We start from the raw sequence: 14,101 nt of genomic DNA, 5'->3' as shown, positions 1-14,101 counted from the left end.
CTAACTGTGAATTGGGCCCATTTCTATGCTCGAGATATAACCACGAGAAGTCTTTTCTTCTTTCACACTGAGGATGAGGGAAGCTTTTGACTACGAGGTACGCTTTCTCTCTCTGCACTTGGGACTCACCGGATACTGACGGCCATGAGATGGTCTTTTCCTCTTTTGCACTTGGCCGTAAACTAACCACGAGTTTTATGCTCGTACGGGGATAAGATGAAGCACACTTTGTTTGCCTTGGAACTGGAGAGTTAGTGTGTGTAAACCGACACGAGCGCATGGATGCATACCCGTTCTAATACCATATAAATTTTTCACTAGATCTATAAGTGATTGGGCCCAGCTCAAATCCAAATATTCTAGCTGATAGATTGCTCAAAATTTCTTAAAATTCATGGATTTTCAAATTATTTTTCAATGTAGAATAACAAATTCTCAACAGGGTAAACTAGTATGTTTCAGATTTCAAGTTCAAAGAAAGATTCAGGGAGTGCGAGGATGTTGCGTGAACCTGATTACTTTATTTGAGCTATGAGGAGATCGCGCGATGCGCGAATGATGCCGATTCAAGAACCAATTTGAGCTATGAAGAGAACATATTAGAAGGGGGGGAAAATAAGAAGAAGAAAAGAGCGGAAAATAACCATTACGGGCACAGTTGATGATGGACCTGCGATTCATGAAGAGTTCCCATCGAGCATATTACGTATATTTTTTTTTTCCCACGGTTACACCATCGAGCACATTACTTAGCTATGAGATTTCCTAATAATCATTATCAAGGAAATGCATTTGAGAAATCCAACTTATACGTTAAATACACATCTTCTCAGAATAAGGAAGATAATTTCGTCCTTGTTATATCACATACATTAAATATAAAAAGGACAAGCATTCAATGAGAAACCCTAAAATATAAATGACATTGTTTGTCACGAGATAAAAATGAATTTGAATCATGTTCATTTGATGGACGTATCAAAGCTAGTGGCCTTGCCTAGCTACATATATATGTACCCTGTCTTATGTTACATACACTCCGAAACGATTCGACGATATATATGTTTCTTCGAACTATATTACATTGTTCAGGTGTTAATGATAATTACACTGCTAATTAAAATATGGTCGGCTGGAAAGGGAAGGAAATTTCATATTTTCTCCTTAATCGGAAAAGAAAATCATCTGCTTTTACTAAAAAATGTAAAACGAAATCTCCCTCCCTCTCTCTCTCTCTCTCTCTCTGTGCATGCTTTTAATGCTTATTAGCATTTACCCGCGCTTTCTCCTTTCTCTCTACCGTCTTCCTCCTCTTCTGGGGAAATTATATGGGAGCCGGACTCTTGCCATAGGCAATGAACCCTGTCGGAAGAGTCCCGACCCATGCGAAGGCCTTACGGAGAGCGCCACCAGGAGGTAAGTCCCAAGTGATGGAGAGGCGGCCGGTAGCTCCAGGTTGGAGAAGGAGAACCTGGCGCGAGGTACAAGAGATCAGCAGTGCTGCGTCTGTTTACGGGGACGCCTCTGTATCGGCCAGGAAGCTGGCCGCACAGCTCTGGAGGAGGCCGGAGCACCTCCTGGCTGCCGCCTCCGGCGGAACTAAAGGCGGTCTGCAGGGGAGCGGGGATGATGAGCTGGGCTTTCAGGTACTGTTGAACGCGTTTTCACTTTACACCAATTTAATTATAATATATATAAGATCTAGTTAAAAAATTATAATATACAAAAATTAAAGAGCAATGTCGTAAAACCACCACATATTCGAAAATGTTGAACTCTGATCTCCTCATTTAAATAACTTTTCACTTCTGTTACATAAATTATACCTTTTCCTTATGTTCAATTTAATGTACACAAAACCAATATCAATGGAATCGATTATCGAAATGTGAAACGAAAACGATCGATATGCTGGGAAGTGCATGATGCTTAAAAACATGAGAATATGTTCTAACGGAAATTCGCTAACTGATCGGCTTGTCAGTAGTTCGATATATTTTGCTCTTCTGCACCAATTGGATACAGAAAGCTTCGATTGCTCGAGTTAATAAGTACAAAGTTGATACTATATAAACTGGATTTCTCTATCTCAGGATGTGCCTGCATCCTACTTTGAGTCCGAGATCGAGGGCGTTACTAAGTGGAGTCCTGCATGGGTGGAAACCAACGGAATGTTTACTTCGTCAGCGGTATCAGCACTCAAATGTGAGCTCGAGCAGGCCCGGGCTCGCATCAGGGAGCTAGAGGCGACACCATGTTGCTGTGAGAAAGAGAAACTCGAACACTTAAGGCGGGAAACACTCGGCGACGACATTAGAGCCGAGATGGGCAATGGGAGGACCTGTAAGATAGTGGAGAGAGCTGATTCAAGGTTGGTCGATGAGCTCGTGGAGGCGAAGTTATCGGTGAAGTGGCTCGTACATTGCCACATGGCCGAGCGAAAGGAAAGAGAACTAACCGAGCAGTTGTGTAGGGAACAAGCCATGAAAATAAAGGAGGCTGAGGAAATGAAGAGGGAATTCAAGAGGTTTCTTAAGGAAGAAGAAGAGGATAGAGAGATGCTTCGGGTGGCTGCAGCGTGGCGGGAGGAGCGGCTTCAGCTGCAGCTGCTCGACGCAAGGCTGGCCCTTGAGGAGAAATACTCTCAGCTGAACGCTTTAGTGGCGGATCTCGAGAGATTTTTGGGGTCGAGGGGCATCGGGGAAGGGACCGGAAGAGAAGGTGAAGAGCTCAGAGAGGCAGTCGAGTCATTAAATATCAAAGACGTCAAGGAGTTATCTTATGAACCAGACAGCCCAAATAATGTCTCCCCAGCCCGCGACGAGGATGCCAATTATGGGGAAAACGATGCATCCGAGATTGAACCGGTTTTCTTTTCCAGTCCCGCCAGTGTTCTCAATAATCTAAATGCAATCATCTCTCACAAGTGTGATGTGGAGGATCGTCGAAACGGCATGGTCTCTGGGACCGAGCTTCGCCCGTAGAGAGACCGATGAGATCGCACCAAAGTTCACACTCACGAGGGAAAAGGAAGAGCAATTGTCGTGACGTGTAGTTGAGTGACAAGTTGTTATGAGAAGCTCTTGAACAGAATACGTAGATTTGAAAATTCCTAGTAAGTTTCCATTGCCATATGTGAAGTATGATATATACACAAATGTTTTGTGCAGCACGTGCTGCTAATCGAAATCAACCACACAGCTAACCACAACCATCACGCAACAGGAAGCTAACGCCGATTTAGTTGATGGCATAGGCTATCTAGAAAATGAAGGAATAACTGTACTGTTAGAAAAGAGGGAACTGATAGAAGTTCATGAACTTGAGCGGTCTGGGAGCCGCTTCAGATCCATCTCCACTTGATGGATCGTCCATTGCAAGTTTTCCAATTTCTGCAAAGAACAGTAATAAGATTTAGGATGTTAAGTTTATGAAGAAACTTTGAACAGGCATGTTAGGCAGGAGACTTGGGCCATTGCCTTCACTATCTCATGGTACTGCGTCGCGATTGTGTCGAAGTGAGGATCAACTCCTTGATATTCCCGAAGGCGTGTCACCTGTTAATAAAAGATGTTTTAGTATCATCAAAGAGTACATATCACCTTTTGAATCAAGAAAGTTTTAGGATCCAATATGATCCTTGCCATAGCAAGTGAAACACATTCTGATATAATAAGACGGACGGTAGACACACTTTTGAATTTGACACCAAAATGTATGGGGAGAGAGAAAATTTAGAATAGACTGGCAAGGCTCGGAAAAGATTCAATGCTGAGAGAGTGAAAAGGTTTACTATATATATATGGCTGAAACTACTCAGTCATGTTTGGCAGAAACAAATAACAATGGAGCAGAATGAAATCACCATTTGAAATGCTCTTGTTTTATGTTGCATTTCTAATCTAAGACACCACCAATGCTAATAAGATAGTTTTTCTTGTCCACTCGATGCCGATGAATGCATAATTTTCAGTGCACATACTAGGTGAAATTCACAAAGAAAAGGGAGAAAATAGGACATACCGCTTTATTGTATGCAATTGAGGCCTCTTCAGTGGCCTCAACGAGATACTTCCTGCAGATAAGAGTAAAGCTCCTTTTAAATATCATGACTGAATGCAAATCAGATGATAACACTGAGACTCATATTCTACCTTATCTTGTGGAGAGCCGGAATTGATTCTTGTGTATAGGTTTCGTAGAGGAGAATATGCTTCAGAACTCTGCACACAACAAAGTACTCAACATTGTAAGGTTGTTGAATGTTGAGACTGATGAGCAGAAATTTTAGTAGGCCCTACTTGAAGAGGGAAAAATTATTGGATTTTAATCAGCATATACAATTGAAGGATATGAGCATTATTGCATTTTTTTAATTAAATACAGAAACTATCTAAATGGTGACAAATGCAAACCTATCTAAATGGTGACAAATGCAAGCCTATCAGAAAACTTAAACAGATGTAATAAAAAACAGCACAGAATGTTACCAACCTTAATTTAGCGCTCATTGTCTCGCACCTTTTGCATAGCCAAGTTTTTTGTAGTTCATCCTTCGGAGCAAAATGACAATATATTAAAGTCAAAACAATCTGAAAAAGATAAATTGACATGTAAAATTTGAACAAGTAACTTACATATTTATGTTGATGTTCCAACTTCAAATCCTTGACCAGCTTGATGAGCACCCCAAGTATCTGCTCCAAGACCTGGAAGTCCAAAGGTCAAGTATCACTATCAAGAGAACGGAAACACAGTAGTATGGATATGTATGCTAAAGCTAAAAGAAGAGACGAATCTAACTTATCGAGTCACATACATTGTAGTATTCCGTAAATTTCCTATCTGCAGAATATAGGTCTTCCCGCAGAGCTACTTCTTCCCTTTCAATATCCTCCATGATAGACTTCACTCTGAGTACAAGTAAAACAGATGCGTGATGACTTATTCTAAGGATCAAGTACCTTAATCGAAATCTGCACCTAAAGATACTTAGAATATAAGTTATCATTGAATCCTATAACAGTCGAGCCCAGATGAAAAAACTTCTGGTGAATACAACTTTTAGGTCATATAAAATTTCTACTTAGACTGCGGTTCTGCAGGACAAGCGATATGTGATAAACAATTTGGTCTCTCCACAAGAGGTGAACAAAGTAAATCCAAAGAATTAAGAAAAATAACCTTTCTGGTAGACGGGCATTTAAATTTTGATTTCCAGATGATGAATCTGCAACAACAGAAAGCAGACAAGAGCCTTATTTATGCACATAAATTTCATAAAGCATTGGTTATGACCTCTCCAAAGAAACAAAGGCTGTCAATAAGGCTCCATCACTGTTGAGATGCCTAAACCCCAAAGAATTTATATTCCAGTTAATGCAACTATGGCATCAGATATGCAGAGGACTGTGGGCTACTTTCTGCTTTATCAGTGAAAACTTACAAGTCCAAATACAAGTCTGTGAATCAAACTTGTGTCGCATGTCATAATCACAAAAGGAATTCGGTTGCTACAATGAGCAAGAAATTTGGAGACTGCGGAATGAAAAGACTAAAAGAAACACAAGTTTTACCAATGTCATCAGCAAAGGCATCAGCCAACTTATCACATTTCACCTTCAAACGATCCTCAATCTCATGAGAGAGAGACATTTGGTACTCTGTAATATCCTGCATAGAAAAACACCAAAGAAATGGATGAGGAATTCCAATTTCATCAATTCCAGAGCTTATAATAGCAGAGGAATATACAATGTAGATTGTATCAGGGGCACGAATAATCTATACATTAAGCTAAAGGAGAGTGTCAAAGGGCTCTCCTAAGCTTGCCGCATGTCAAATATTGATAGAAGAGAAGGTCGAGAGGGGATAGAGAGGTGAAAGAGAATAAAATTGATTGATTATTGGCGGATTTTTTTAAGAAAATCTAATGAAATATTCTCCACATCTCTTTCCATTATAAATAAGAAACTTCCTTTATTATAAAAAATAAACGATTTTTTTTTTTACTAGAGTTCACCGCCCTATGCTACTTGCAGCGTGGCACATATTTTTCAAAATTTTTCAATACTTTGCATTATTTAAATAAAGATATAACTAATAGCACAAATAATAAATTAACTAAAAAAGGTCATAATTCAATAAGAAATCTATATCAAAAATATTATTTTTATAGTTTTGGTATCTATGCTCTGTCGGTATTATATATCTGTTAATATTCTTTCAACATTATATAATCTCTAAAATTATTAGATATTTTTTTAAAAAATACTAATTCTATCTAATATGCGTATAAAGAATTTGACATTGGGAAAAGAAAAAAAACAAAACAATAACGTTCATCAAATAAAGAGAACAACGAAAAAGAATTAAAATATGATGGTTTTCAGCAATGGTGGCCATCAAAAAAAGGAGTTAGTATTATGTTATTTATTACTTAATTATCATTATATCATCAAACCCACTGGTCCATATAAATGAAGTTAATGTATGCATTTTAGAAAAGTGAAAGTGAGACCAAATGAATGAGGGGTTTGGCTTTATAAAATATAATAACACAGATTATTTGGTGAATTTTTCTATCAGAATTGTTCTACTTTACATTTTGCACTGTCCAAATAAAATGCTTACTTATATATAATCTATTTTTTCAATTGGAATCCTTTTCATATATAGTATTGATGAAACAAAGAAAATTTAATTTGAACATAGAAAATGTACTTTTATAATTTGATCAAAATTATCATAAATTATATCTCTAAATTCTAATAATTGGTCCGTGCATCGCACGGGTTTTTACTTTAGTTATTATCAAAATGACAATAACAACACTCTCAGAGCTGTTGTATTTTTCTATTGGGGGTCTGGGTCCCATACCATGCATAATGGAGCCCTCTGGAGTTGAGTTTGCCACAAATATGCTGGAGTAATTCCTAAAAAGCGATTCGGAACACCACCAACTCCAGATTCTCCCACATCAGTATTACCTATAGACAGAGAACTATTTGCAACAGCGAGTGCGCTAGTTGCAGAACTGTGTGTATAATTCACTGAATTTGAGCTTGAGCTGATAGTGACACTGGTGCTCGTACTATCTATGGAGCTGCGAGACATTATACTCCACTTCTCAATTTCTTCTTCATGTATCTCGCCATCTTTTGATATTAGAGGAAGCCGTAACCTTTGGGCTGCTTCAGCAACAACAAGCCGATGCTCGAGAATCTCATACACCTAAAATTTGATTGAGCAACGAAGAAAAATAAAGGAAAAGGGCATTATACTACACAGCCTGAAGGTAAAAATAGAAGATACCTAATGTAATTGTAATGAGCTTCATCTCCGTTGCCAAGGCATCCCCCTCCAATTGAAGAAACTCTTTATGTCAAATTATTGAACTCTCATCTCGAGGATTAAAATATCACCATGTGCTTATCCAACAGGGCTTTATTAAGGTCGGCAATTGACAAAATTTAGTTTCAGCGTCCTTAGCATGTGCTCATTTTCATCCAGTATTGTCAGATGCAAGATAGCTAATCTCTTCATCCATAAACTGAAGCATATTTTTAAGCTCTTCGGAGCATACGAATGGTAAAAACCTGAGGAGGACTTTTTAATCCAAGTTGCGAGTATAAACCCTGAGGATCGCGAATTCCTCCAAGATTTGCCACCGAAAGAGCCTGCTGATACTCTTCCACCATGGCAACGGCTTCGCAGTATATTGCCTACATGCAGTTCAAGCACAAAGGACGCAAATTTCAAAAGTTGTACTTCATTACACATCTCAAATTTGTCGAATAAGTTCACGATCTAGTGAACAATTAAAAGACTATACCATCAAAGCAGACTTACCATGGCCTCCAAGTAGCGCAGCCTCTCCCTGGCCATTTCCTCTCTCGCCTGAAAACCAACAGTTGGATCAGCAATACGAACAACCGTGACATCTCAATTTGACACAATCCCAAGCTACATTTCAAAATCTCAGCACAAAATAAGCTAAAGCTCGCCCAGTGTCAGCTCGAGAGAAAGTGAGAGAGAGAGGGACGGAGAGTACGAGCTGTAGATCGTAGTAAGCGGATTTGGAGACGAGAGATCCATCTGGAGCTAAGCAATGCCGCTCCAACTGATCGATCAACTGAACGACGTCGGCCGGGAGGTTCTGGCCGCCGCCACCTTGAAGCCCTTTCACCATTGACGCCGGAGTCCGCCGATCTGTACGGCAGCGGTTTCGCTTTTTCAATTCGCTGCCGTCGAGATTTGCAGGCGGGTTTGGACGGCCTTCAAATCGAGCAGCTCAAGCTGAAAATGAAACTGGTGATGGGCTGAGAAGGCCAGTCGTCATATTACGAAAATACCCCCAACTTTTTGAAATTTTCGTTTTTCTCCCCTTCTTTTTTTTGGTGAATAAATTATCGAACATTACTCTCAAAATTTCGGGGATAGAAGCTTCAATTTCTTTGCGTCTTTCCAACTCTTTCTGAAGAGAATCGAGTTTTCATGCTGTCAAAGACTTCTGAGCACTACGATCCAATATCAAGCGTGACTTAGCCCATTCTATACTCGAGTAAGTCGACGTTGAAAGAATACAGACAGTGCTCAACCCTTCTCGGTCCTCTGCAATCATATTGAACCGAATCCTCTTACTAGATAACCGTAGGAAATTCCCTTCATAAGCAAAAATGCCCTTATTTGCGCGTCTAAGGAAAATGGACTTCGACCTGTAAAAGAACCCCGACTAAATGTGATGTTATGAATACAAATACAGTTCAATATCGTGTGCTGTGGGATCACAACAGCCTCTACTTTCTGTAGTTTTTTTTCTAGCTATTTCTTGCAGATGAAACTAGTACAGGAAAAAGGCAAAAATCTCATCCATTAGAGGACGTCAATACAGAGAGTCCAATAATCACGGGATGCCGAGAAGGAAGCACGGTTCCTTCTTTGAGGATCAGATAAAACAATGTTTACTCTTATCAGCGAGAAAGAAACAAATCGAGGAGCGAGTCGGCGGGTCAGGTCGGCGGTTGCCATGTCCCGGGCCTGAAAGTCGGGCCCGAACCAGTAGGCTCTGAAGACCTGAAAATACGGGAGGAATTAGGAAAAGTCAAAAAAGAAAAGCCAAGAGAAGAAAGAAATAGGAGATCTTATGGTCACTTCTAATATTGCCCTTCATTTGGATGAAATGGTTTTTCAAGGTCAATCACCGGAAACGCGAAATCGTCAGACCAGTGACCAGCAAACTTACTCGGAAATTTCTTCTTCTTCTTCTTGTCTTCTGGTTTCTTCAGGTGTCCTGTCGAGTCAATAAATACTTATAGGTGATGATCCTTTATAGCATGGGACTAATCGAACTTATTCTGTTTCTCTTAACAGATTAAAAAAAAAAAGGAGAAAATTGCTCGCTGAATTTGATGTTCTAAGATCCTTTTGACTCACACGAGTGACAAAATTAGGTTGCCCTGAAAGTTCCAACCCGGTAATGAAATATAAAACCACCGAAAATATTTCAATTTAACACAAATAAAACACCGGTAAGACCCACCTCTTCTCCTCCTCTTCTGATGCTTCCTTGGCTTTGCCACCCTCTGTAAGTAGACATTTCCAAAAAAAGAGGAAAAAGAGGAAAGGAGGCCATCAGCAGGGCTAGGTGGAAAGAATACATCATCATAACCCGACTGACTAAGATCTTAAAATACTTTCAAGACTTGAAAAAGCCTGAACAAGTTTTGTTTGGATAAGAATCTTTTACATTCGCAAACAACAATACCTTCTGAAGAACCTGGAAACTGCCGAATGAAACTTTGCAAGTCCGGACCACCAACTTTACCTACAAAGCCAATGCCATTGAATCCACAGGTTAATGAATATTTCCTTAGAATTGCAAGAAACTCTTCACCCTGAATAAGCAGCTTACCAGTGGTAATTCCTTTGCGGACTCCACCTTCTTTCAATCTCCTTTGCTCTTCCTCCTTCAAGCCTTAGTTTTATAAAAAACAATGTCAATATTAGGTAAGACTGCGTCTGCAAAATTTAATCGGTAGACAGCAAAGGTGATCATACAGAACAAGGAAAAGCAAATAGCGGGAAGGTATGCGATATCATCATCATATATACGAGCAGAGAGTTTGTTCCAATTTTTTATTTATTTTCATGCAATTTTCAGAAGAGCATCAACTTTATATATATGATAGCCTCTGCATTAGTTGATTTGTTTTCTCTGCGTATGTTGAGTAACTGCAGAAAATGACATGAAGTGCACCAACAAATATTATTTTCATCGAATGTTAAAGGTTATAGAGATCCAACCATGGATGGCAAATTGAGCAACTCAGTGCTAACAGATTAGTCGGGGCCTTTGGCCTTTCGGATACCGGGGTACACACCAAAAATAAAATAAAATAATAATAATAATAATAATAATAATCTGATGCTCAAATTCTGGAGTCAGTTGCATCTACAGAGCTATAGGGGTTGGTAAAATATCGAGATTTTTCAAAACATATCATGAAAATAATGTGAACAAGGACTCTGCAAGTAAGACGGTTTCGAGAATCAAGAATAAGCTTTCATCATTTAGTTGAAAGGAAGGTAGATAAAATACTCATGATGGGTGAGATAATAGATGCATGTCACATGAAAGAAAGACGCTAGAAATATTACTAGATAGAGTTCAGTTCAGACAGACGTACGTGCAATATTTTGTTTAACTAATTCTCGCCTTGCTTCAAGCTCTGCCATTTCCTGGAGAAGGGACAAATGTGTGAACCTCCCAATCGCAGATAACTATTTAACATTTTAACAATCTGATACCCACAAATAAGAGGAGGAAAGCAATTTACCTCCAGTGTTGGAGCTCTTTTCCGCTGACCATTTAGCCAACAAATCCATTCAACTGAAAAATGCATGGACACAGTATCATGGATCAAATGTTACCCCAGAGTGTGAGATTAATAAAAAGTTAACCGGTGAGTAATATCACAGAAAAGAAAAATAGATTGAAACTTATTTGACAGAAACTGCTTACCCGGAATAGAGGTAGGATCTTGTTCCCCTTTGAAAATCACCCATCTCTTCTCCTTCACTAATACATGAACCATCATATTAAGCAGAAAATCTCACTGTGTGGAAACAGCCCTAAACTTACACTATGTTTGGGAGTTGGATTTGGAGGGAGAGGATTTGGAGGGAGAGTGATTCCCTTGTTTGGGAGATTTATTTGAGGGAAAGCGGAGGGAGAAGGAGGGATTTGGAGGGAAACACTCTCCCTCCATTTTTCTCCATTGTTAAGAATTTTCTAACCCTCCAAATTCCTATTTGGAGGAACTCAGATATTTTCTACTCCCTCTTCTATACAACTCTCTTTGCAATATATATATTTTTTTAACTTGTATAATTTTTATTTTTTTTTCTTCTTCACACCTCTCCTCTCATCTTCCCTCGGTAATTACTCGCAAACAAAGGGAGCTCATTTTCTTCCATTTCCTCTCCTCTACTCTCCTTCCCTCTCCCCTCCTCTCCTCTCCTCTCCTTCCCTCCCCCTCCCTAAAAAACTCCCAAACATAGTGTTAAACATGGAACAACTCGAATTTGCACATAACATGAATCTACTGTTGAAAAGTTAAGTTTTTCCTGCCACATTACACCCAATCTCAACCAAAGACTCCATTTTCAGATGAACTAGATCATTCACATGCAGGAAACTTAAAGCTAGCCAGCAACTGAAGTTTTACTGACGAGTCTCGGGTATCGAATTATGCGAAGTAGGAGTCTTTCAGCGTTTATTAAACAAAAATTCGTTAAGCATAATCCGAATTAAGCACAGAGACAGATTAGCCATTATAGCTTGAAGTGAGCTGAATCCAGTTCGCAAAAAAGGGTGAGTCCAATTCAACAGGACAAAATCAAGAAACTGAAGCAAACGGTGCATCGCTCTGCAGCTCGAAGCAACAGGAGACATCAAACTAGGATAAATGCTGAGGAACTAAGCAACATGGGATGATTAATGACCAAGAGGGAATGAAACCCAACTCACTGATTCCGTCAATCTCTTCCTTTCTGGTGAAGTAGCGATTCCCCGCTTTGTCTATGCCCACCTGGGTCCGGTTACCGAAGAACCCAACAATTCTCGAGAATATCTTGGACATCTCGCGAAATTCAACGAAGCTGCATAATCTTCAGGGGACGAAAGACGATCGCTTGTTGCCGCCTAGCTATGATTCATGTGCCTGCTTCTCGTCCTTGAAGTGAAGTGATTTCGTTGGAAGAACTCGCCCGTCGATGAGTACAGAAACCAGGGGAGCTGAGAAGGGGCTATATTGGAAACTTTATCAAAGAACGAGGACCGTTCTAGATTTAGTCCAATTGTGCTGGTGAAAAGTATAAAATGGGGTTACTTCCTCCATTTGGGGCCCAGGTATTGAATCTTAGAAAGGCCCAATTCTGACTGCCCAAGAAGGCCCAAATCAGATACTGATTTTTTGAGCCCATTACAGTAATACTTAGTTGGGTCATCCTCCAAGTAAACATGGCTGGATTGGATATCTCCTAGTAGTTATTTTGAGGCTTTTTGTAGTTTGGACTGGGGGTGTTTGGGTCCAGATAACCCCATTTTTTTCACGTTATCCATATCCCACCATGCCAGGGACATGTTTCAAGATTTTGGAACCAAACCTTACCTTATTGAATTCTGAAACTATAATCTACTCGAAACTTGTATTATACCACAAGTATCGGGTACTCTGTTGGAATTTGTAAAAAAAATTTCGCTAAATAAAATCAAAAATATTTCATCAATAATTAGTGATCATGCAAGCAAAACAAAATGTCGACATAGGTTTAGATTAATCCACAATACTTCGTGAATGGAGAAGATAGCGGACAGCGGCTAGGTTTGGAGAGCTCAAATTAGAAATCGAGAAGAAGAATGAGAAAGGGGGAAATCGAGCTCATATTAGGTTTGGAGAGTTCAGACAAAGAGAAGAGAACGATAGGGCAATACTGGTTTGCTTAGATTAGTAGGCTATTTTTCTTTTTCTTTTTAATTAATGAATTGGGGTCGGAGTATCGGTTCAGATTCTGGTTTTAGGTATCCTATATGCAATACTCAGAATCGAAACTGGTTTTCACATGTTTCTTATTTTAATACCCGGACCCTACCCCATTTTCAATATGAGTTATTCGAATCCTACCTTAATGGGTAGGTTCCGACCAATTCCAGATATACTCGGTGTACACCCCTAGTCTGGACAGTCATTGAGGGGAGGATTATGAATGGTTATTATACAAAAAATTAAACTGCAAGTTGAAAGGTTTGAAACATGGACAATAGGATGGACAACATATAGTAGCTTCTGCAATTCAGGCATGCCTCAGCTCCTAGCAGCCGTTCCTGCGATGGGCCACAATTAATTATGATCGACGCATCCATCGTGAGCGATAGTAAAAGTACTGCAAAATTGGTAAAATAACAGCTGCAATGTTGTGCAAAAGATATATAAATAAGTTCTATTTTTATGAATCTTAATTATGGGATACTATTTTTTTCCAACGAACATATATATGGTTCGAGAAACTTGCTTATCGATATCTTCCCGAAATTAACGGCACACCTAATCTTAGCTAGCAACGGTATGTCAATGGAAAAACGCATATTAGGTGCACGAGGCTATATGAGGGGACAAAAGGCTACTTGAGTGTCCATTCCCTTTTGCACTTGCATGCAATTTGTGGGCTATGGAATTATTACTCCCTTTTCTTTTAATCATTTTTTGTGTTTTTTTGCAATGTTGAAACTTATTTCACGATTTCAATTGGTGCAAAAGAACTAGGGCCACCAAGTGCCAACTATTAGGGGAGTCCCATCCCATGAGGTTAGAGAAAAAAAAATATTTTGAAAAGAAAAGGAAAAAACAATGATATTTTATATTTTTTGAGAATTTCTGTTTTCAAGTTTAGTTTACTCTTTTTTTTGGAAATTTTCTATTTTAGTAGGTAAGGTATTTGACATCTTTCTATATTGACGAGTTACATAATACCACCAGCACGGCGGTTTAGTGGTTAAATATCAAGCGCTCCACTTGAACATCACGAGTTCGAACCTCAC

General features: G+C 39.3%; 3 protein-coding genes across 5 annotated transcripts; 1 reads left to right on the top strand and 2 right to left on the bottom strand.

Annotated features, from left to right (window-relative positions):
* The first annotated feature begins 1,137 nt into the window (after window positions 1-1,137).
* On the top strand, window positions 1,138-3,132 carry LOC116211912. The gene is made up of 2 exons (XM_031546454.1): window positions 1,138-1,646; window positions 2,094-3,132. Exons 1-2 carry the CDS (start codon window positions 1,356-1,358, stop codon window positions 2,982-2,984), a joined length of 1,182 nt encoding a protein of 393 aa, XP_031402314.1. The 5' UTR covers window positions 1,138-1,355; the 3' UTR covers window positions 2,985-3,132.
* On the bottom strand, window positions 3,102-8,323 carry LOC116211894 (AUGMIN subunit 4). 2 transcript variants are annotated; one of them, XM_031546437.1, is made up of 14 exons: window positions 8,054-8,323; window positions 7,852-7,899; window positions 7,599-7,724; window positions 7,315-7,360; window positions 6,880-7,190; window positions 5,577-5,673; window positions 5,185-5,230; window positions 4,820-4,913; window positions 4,638-4,709; window positions 4,495-4,553; window positions 4,155-4,223; window positions 4,024-4,075; window positions 3,480-3,557; window positions 3,102-3,392 (listed from the first exon to the last, which is right to left on the bottom strand). In XM_031546437.1, exons 1-14 carry the CDS (start codon window positions 8,189-8,191, stop codon window positions 3,315-3,317), a joined length of 1,314 nt encoding a protein of 437 aa, XP_031402297.1. In that variant the 5' UTR covers window positions 8,192-8,323; the 3' UTR covers window positions 3,102-3,314. The 2 variants fall into 2 exon arrangements, with proteins under 2 accessions (XP_031402297.1, XP_031402304.1); XM_031546444.1 differs by lacking the exon at window positions 7,315-7,360 and having other exon boundaries at window positions 6,880-7,233.
* A 374-nt stretch (window positions 8,324-8,697) lies between these two features.
* LOC116211920 (NADH dehydrogenase [ubiquinone] 1 alpha subcomplex assembly factor 2) lies at window positions 8,698-12,292 on the bottom strand. Of its 2 annotated transcripts, none has more exons than XM_031546461.1 (9): window positions 12,032-12,292; window positions 11,024-11,080; window positions 10,839-10,891; window positions 10,689-10,740; window positions 9,914-9,976; window positions 9,767-9,826; window positions 9,542-9,584; window positions 9,245-9,292; window positions 8,698-9,075 (listed from the first exon to the last, which is right to left on the bottom strand). In XM_031546461.1, exons 1-9 carry the CDS (start codon window positions 12,141-12,143, stop codon window positions 9,012-9,014), a joined length of 552 nt encoding a protein of 183 aa, XP_031402321.1. In that variant the 5' UTR covers window positions 12,144-12,292; the 3' UTR covers window positions 8,698-9,011. The 2 variants fall into 2 exon arrangements, with proteins under 2 accessions (XP_031402321.1, XP_031402329.1); XM_031546469.1 differs by having other exon boundaries at window positions 12,028-12,291.
* Window positions 12,293-14,101: the final 1,809 nt, after the last annotated feature.

This window comes from Punica granatum, chromosome 1 (assembly GCF_007655135.1).
Source record: "Punica granatum isolate Tunisia-2019 chromosome 1, ASM765513v2, whole genome shotgun sequence".
In the NCBI taxonomy this organism is placed as follows: Eukaryota; Viridiplantae; Streptophyta; class Magnoliopsida; order Myrtales; family Lythraceae; genus Punica; species Punica granatum.
This window is presented reverse-complemented; position numbering and strand designations above follow the sequence as displayed.